At 45.6% G+C, this 6,000-nt stretch overlaps 3 protein-coding genes and 1 non-coding gene across 7 annotated transcripts in view; 2 read left to right on the plus strand and 2 right to left on the minus strand.

Moving 5' to 3' along the window:
- CNBP (CCHC-type zinc finger nucleic acid binding protein) overlaps positions 1-1,708 on the minus strand; it is a 68,843-nt gene extending 67,135 nt beyond the window's left edge. Inside the window, exon 1 of one of the 2 annotated variants that reach the window (XM_081822883.1) lies at positions 1,612-1,708. The gene's annotated coding sequence lies outside the window, so the exon portion shown is untranslated. The remainder of the gene's footprint in view (positions 1-1,611) is intronic. The other variant, XM_081822872.1, reaches the window with a different exon arrangement.
- Positions 1-6,000, minus strand: part of RAB43 (RAB43, member RAS oncogene family) — a 353,030-nt gene that overhangs the window by 212,054 nt on the left and 134,976 nt on the right. The gene's annotated exons all lie outside the window — the stretch shown is intronic.
- COPG1 (coat protein complex I subunit gamma 1) overlaps positions 2,370-6,000 on the plus strand; it is a 25,633-nt gene continuing 22,002 nt past the window's right edge. The window contains exons 1-5 of the mRNA XM_006742397.3: positions 2,370-2,533; positions 3,469-3,521; positions 3,964-4,044; positions 4,301-4,372; positions 4,482-4,561. Coding sequence (XP_006742460.2) covers positions 2,497-2,533; positions 3,469-3,521; positions 3,964-4,044; positions 4,301-4,372; positions 4,482-4,561 — 323 coding nt within the window. The 5' untranslated portion in view covers positions 2,370-2,496. The remainder of the gene's footprint in view (positions 2,534-3,468; positions 3,522-3,963; positions 4,045-4,300; positions 4,373-4,481; positions 4,562-6,000) is intronic.
- Positions 5,551-5,654, plus strand: LOC115943977 (U6 spliceosomal RNA). The gene has a single exon (XR_004078545.1). It is a non-coding gene; the product is annotated as a U6 spliceosomal RNA (small nuclear RNA).

The raw sequence follows: 6,000 nt of genomic DNA on the forward strand, positions 1-6,000 counted from the left end.
CCCAGCATTTGTACTCCTAGGTATACACCCAAGAAAAATAAAAACATACGTCACATGAAAACTTGTATACAAATGTTCAAAGCAGCATTATTCATGAAAGCCAAAAAGTAGAAACAACCCAAATGTCCATAAACTAATGCAAGATAAACAAAATGTGGCATATCCATAAAATGGAATATTACTCAGCAATAAAAAGGAATCAAGTGCTGATTCATGCTATGACATAGGTTGAACTCTGAAAACATTATGCTAAGTGAAAGAAGCCAGACACACAAAAGGCCACATATTGTATGATTCCATTTATATGAAATATCCAGAAGAGGCAGATCCACTGAAACAGGAAGTAGATTAATGGTTGGGGAAGGGAGGGGAGTGAGGAAAGCTAATGGATACCACGTTCTTCTGGGGGTGATGAAATGTTCTAGAATTAGTGGTGATGGGTACACAACTCTTTGAATATACTAAAAACCACTGATTTGTATATTTAAAAGGGTGAATTTTATGTGGTAATATACCTCAATTTTTTAAACTAATAAAATTAATAAAAAGTAATATCACAACCAGTATACTGATATTGATACAATCTACCAATGTCATTCAGATTCTCCTAGTTTCTCTTGTACTTTCAGTACTCTGTTTCTACAAAGGACTTAGCAGTTATCCTGAAGAATATATATTAACATTTAAAAATAATAAAAAGCCTACAACTTTATATATATATATATATATATATATATATACATACATAAAAGCCCATAGTTAGAGATGGAGTCACCACCCACAATTCTTATTCTCAGAAAGGTATTGTACTTTTTGGCCTTGGTATATAGTTTTATAGAATTAATATAAAGACATAAAAGGATATTTTAGCCCAATACAATTCATCTGTATTTAGCCCAATTCATCTGTATTTCACCATTAACAATCCAAATTTCTGAGGTTCTTTTCTGCTTTTTAACCACAAGGCATATTTATTTCACCTTAATTGTGAACACTTTTACACTCTGCTTTTCTCGTTTAATGTCTCATTTATTTTAAGAAGTTTGCATATTGCCTCCCAAGTCATCAGAAATATTCCTTTATAAAGGGCAAGGAATATTTCATCTGATAGATCTACCATAATTCCCTTAACCAACCCATTATTGCTGGACATTTAGGGTGTTTCCAATTATCTTACTGCAAACTGCTGCAGTGGGCAAGTTTATTTTCTTTTGGATGATTTCCACCGGATAAGGGGTGGTGTTACTGGTTAAGGATTTTGAGTATCTTTCTGGCTCTTGACAATTTCACGTTGGCGCAATATCTTCCTTCGCTCTCCCTCTAGCCCCTAGCCTCAGCCTCAGCAAAGCCTAACCCTAGAGTCTGGCCCCTCCCCCTAATTCCACTCCTCCGCTATGCTGTTACATCCCTCTTTCAGTTATGGGCCTCTGCCGCACCCCCTGCCGCTCCTCTCCACCACTGGCTCACCAGGGCTCCTTCTCCTCGCCTGACTTCGGGCAGCCCCCTCCCCAGGCAAGCTGGTGCCTGACACGCATTGCAGCGCTCGGCTATCCTGACTCGGGTTTGCCGTAGCCAAATGCAGTTTGGCACGCTGGCACGCACCATCCTTACCTTAGCCTCAGGGTGTCCCGCGCAGGTGCCCAGGAAGACAAACTGTGGTGACGTTTCTTTTCCCCCTTTCAGTCCATTCCCGCCTCCAGCACTAGGGCGGTGCATCTAGTAGGCGATCGATAAATATCTAAAGTATTTTAAAAGCACATTGAAGTTTCTATGCTGGTTTTTTACTTTAGATCCCTTAAAGTTAATAAAGTACAAAACAATCTGCACCAGGATTAGATGTGATTGGGGGGTGGGTGGGCAGATATGAATTATTAAGATAAAGTTCATGCATTTCATGCATGAAAGTTCATTTGTTCAACAAGAATTGACTGAGCACCTACTATATACCAACATTAACTACGGCAGTGAATAAAAGACAATAAAATCAATAAAGTAAAAATACTTTAGATGGTGATTCGAGCTTGGGAGAAAAATCAGGCAAGGTAAGGAGACTGAAAGTGAGGGCGCCCCAGAAGCTGACAATAGTAACAGGTAACAATTGGGTGTCTACTGCGGGCCAGCGTGCTAGGGACCTCACCTTCGAAAGCCCGTTTAAACTAAGGCCACAATGCAGTGAGGGAGGAACCACCGCTCCCATTGCACGGATAAGGAGGACGTAAGGCGCAGAGCTGGGGTGCACGTCAGCCCCGAGTCTAAGGCCTCCATCCTTCCCCGCGAACCTCCAGACCCGAGACCAGTCCTTCCCCTGCAGGGAGAGGGTTAAAGCGGGGAGCAGCCCTGGGTTGTGCGCTTGCGCAGAGCGCAGGTTGCGCTTGCGCAGAGCGCAGGGCGACGTGGCCGGCCGGAAATTGCCTGTGCGGAACCGCAGCCTGATCGCCGCTGCTCCCTGCCCTGGTTTACCAGGGGGCTGCTGCGTTGCGCCCCGCCGGCACCACCATGCTGAAGAAATTCGACAAGAAAGACGAGGAATCGGGTGAGGGAGCGTAGGCTTGGGGGAGGCTGGACGCTAGCGCAGGCTCTCTGCACCCTCTTTGGGAGCCCTCCTTCCGGGCCTCTGCCTAGACCTGAAGCCGAGACTCAGCGAGGGACAGGGTTTGTGCCAAGGTCCGCAGCTGGTCAGTGGCAGACCTCGGAGAGCCCGAGCATGCTCCACTGCCCCCTCTCGTGAGGTCGGACCACTATTCGGGGGGTGACCTTGGGCGGGTCATGCGTATGTGTGGGCCTCAGTTTCCCCAGCTGTGGCGGGGGGTGGGGGGAGGCGCCGGCCAGATGCACCCTTGTGACTTTCTCCGTGAGACCTCGGGATTCAACGAGGCTGCGCTGCTGCTGGCCAGACTGGGGTTTAATCTGTGGAGCCAGTGTTCTGTGGCTGAGAACCCTCTTCCGTTCATTTATTCAGCAAACATCTATTGAGCGTGTACAGTATGTCAGGCACTGTACTGCGTTCTGAGACTGCAGTAGAACAAATGAGACACTCAGTGCCTTACCTGGGAGTATTACGTCACAGGCATAATGGAGAAGGTAGACACCAGCCAGATAATGACACATGTAATTAATTACAAATGTGACATTTGCTGTGAAGAAATCCTAGTCACTAGGAGATGGTGGTCCCCACACATTGTAGGGACTCAGTTAAGTACAAGTTACGTAAATGAATGCAAGACAAGATGCTGTGAGAGGCACAGAAGAACTGTACCAGGGCTGCTGGGTGACTAAGTGGTTTGGGGTAGAGGGAGCTCCCTGCAGGAGAGTGGTAGGATCTATGTGCAGGTTGTAGAGCTTTGATTGCCATTCTGGAGTAATTTGAACTTGGGCTAGGTAAACAATAGTGACATCTTTTCCTTCTCAATGTCTGGAAGGTTTGCAGTTTAGGCTTACAACCTATACTCAGTCTTCTCTATTCTGTAGGTGGAGGCTCCAACCCATTCCAGCATCTTGAGAAGAGTGCAGTACTCCAGGAGGCAAGTGTCATTTGCCCTCTTTCATCCTAAGTGTTCACAGCATGCTCAAAATACTAACGCATTCAAAGTGGTGGGTTAAAGAACAGTAAGGGAGAAAACCTGTTCCTGGAAAGACAGGAAAACTTCATTCCTGGAGAGACTTCATTATGCTTGCATTTATTGTTGTTTTTGTTCTTTCTGTTTCTAGTTAACAGGTGTTTACTACTAAGTATCTGTTAGTAAGTCAGCACATCCCTAACTAATATTTAGGGAAGATTTGAGTTGTTAATAGGTGAATTAAGGAAAAAGCAAAACAAAACTGTTCCCTTATGAAAATAAGCTCATTCAGGCAAATATATTTATTTACCCTGGAACTTCTCAGACCTTGAATGTGCTTGAGGGCAGTCAGTGGGAGGGAAATAAACTAGGCTAGAAGGTAATGTTCTTTATTGCTTCTTCTTAGGCCCGTGTATTTAATGAAACTCCCATCAACCCTCGAAAATGTGCCCACATCCTCACCAAGATCCTTTACCTCATAAACCAAGTAAGAGGATGGAGCTTGGGGGTGGGGAAAATGGTGCTGGGGGTTATTGGGAGGGTTGCTAAGTCAGATAACCCTTAGGGTTTTTGTTAGCTCCTGTGTGGTTGTCATCCAGCTCTCGGTCCCCTCAGTGTCTAACTCTGATGTGTTGCCCTTGATGGAACCTCTCCAGGGTCGGGATCTGGCTTGGGCTAATCCGACAGGAAGAGCCTTCTGGCCTCTCTGTCCCAGGCTGAGACTTCTTTTTTGATTAAAACAGGGGGAGCACCTAGGGACCACCGAAGCAACCGAGGCCTTCTTTGCCATGACCAAGCTCTTTCAGTCCAATGATGTAAGTGCCCTCAGTCAGTGTGGTCTACTTTTGTGTGGATTGGAATTTTCCTAACCTTGGCCCTCATGCTGAGCCAGGGGTCATAGGGCTTTTTCTGTTTCTTAACCAGCCCACACTCCGTCGGATGTGCTACTTGACCATCAAGGAGATGTCTTGCATTGCTGAGGATGTTATCATCGTCACCAGCAGGTAAGTCTTGGGTCTGTGGATGGCTCCTTTGATGGATGCCATTGCCACAGAGGCCGATTTTTCTCATGTGTATCAGGCAGTGAGACTTGTTTGACATAATGCCAGGCACCGTTTCCTCTTTTGTCTCCCTCATCTTTCAGTTACTGCTGCCCAACCCAGAGCAGCCTCTAGAGTGTACAGTTTCCCTTTTAATTATCTGGCCTTACCTTAGGCATAAATCCTTCCTTGCTTCCTTGATTCCTCTCAGTCAACTGAGCCAGCCTGGAACTTTCACAAAGACTTTAGTGAGTACCAAGAGAGAACACAAGAAAAATAGACATGGAGAGTGCAGGGGGTATAGAGACAGGCTCACTTACCAAGTACTGGTTTCTGCTTTAGAATGAGTTATTCAGGGGACAGATGTGACTAAAATATAATCCCTGTCCTTTTTTTTAAAATAGATTTTATTTATTTATTTGACAGAGAGAGACACAGCGAGAGAGGGAACACAAAGCAGGGGGAGTGGGAGAGGGAGAGGCTGGCTTCCCGCTGAGCAGGGAGCCCTATGCGGGGCTTGATCCCAGGACCCTGGGATCATGACCTGAGCCAAAGGCAGACGCTTAATGACTGAGCCACCCAGGCGCCCCTCTAATCCCTGTCCTTAAGAACTAGGGCTCAGTTCTCTTATTCTTGCCACACTTTGGAGGTGGGAGGCAGGTTGTACATTCCATTGCAGGTTCGTTTAGAAAATATTTATTGAATATCCACCAGTCCCTGTGTATAGCTCTGGGAATATAGCAGCAAATAAGACCAACATGAGCTCTACAGCCCGGAATTAATAGAGAAATAGCCAGGCAGACAGGCGTTAAGATATAATAGAGTTTATCATGGGATGTATGATAGACTGTGAGAACAGACCAGAAAGATATCCAACTTGAATTTGGATCAAGAAAGGCCTCCTAGACCTGTCTGAGTAAAGTCCTGAAGGATGACTAAGAAATAGCAGGAAAGTACTTGCTTTGGCAGCACATATACTAAAATTGGAATACAAAGAAGATTAGCATGGCCCCTGCTCAAGAATGGCAGGCAAATTTGTGAAGCATTCCATATTTTTTTAAAAGAAAAAAAGAAGCCACTGAAAACAAATCTCTTCCGGGCGCCTGGGTGGCTCAGTCGTTAAGCGTCTGCCTTTGGCTCAGGTCATGATCCCAGGGTCCTGGGATCGAGTCCTGCGTCGGGCTCCCCGCTCAGCGGGGAGTCTGCTCCCTCTGCCTTTGCCTGCCGCTCTGCCTACTTGTGCGCTCTCTATCTCTGTCAAATAAATAAACTCTTTAAAAAAAAAAAAACTCTTCCAAAAACTCTTATTAAAAAAGAAAGAGAGAGAAAGGGAGGGAGGAAGAAAGAAAGAAAGAGAGAGAGAGAAGGGCGCCTGGGTGGCTCAGTCATTAAGCGTCTGCCTT

The sequence above is a fragment of the Leptonychotes weddellii genome, chromosome 1, assembly GCF_054177405.1.
Source record: "Leptonychotes weddellii isolate Sample4059 chromosome 1, ASM5417740v2, whole genome shotgun sequence".
Lineage (NCBI taxonomy): Eukaryota > Metazoa > Chordata > Mammalia > Carnivora > Phocidae > Leptonychotes > Leptonychotes weddellii.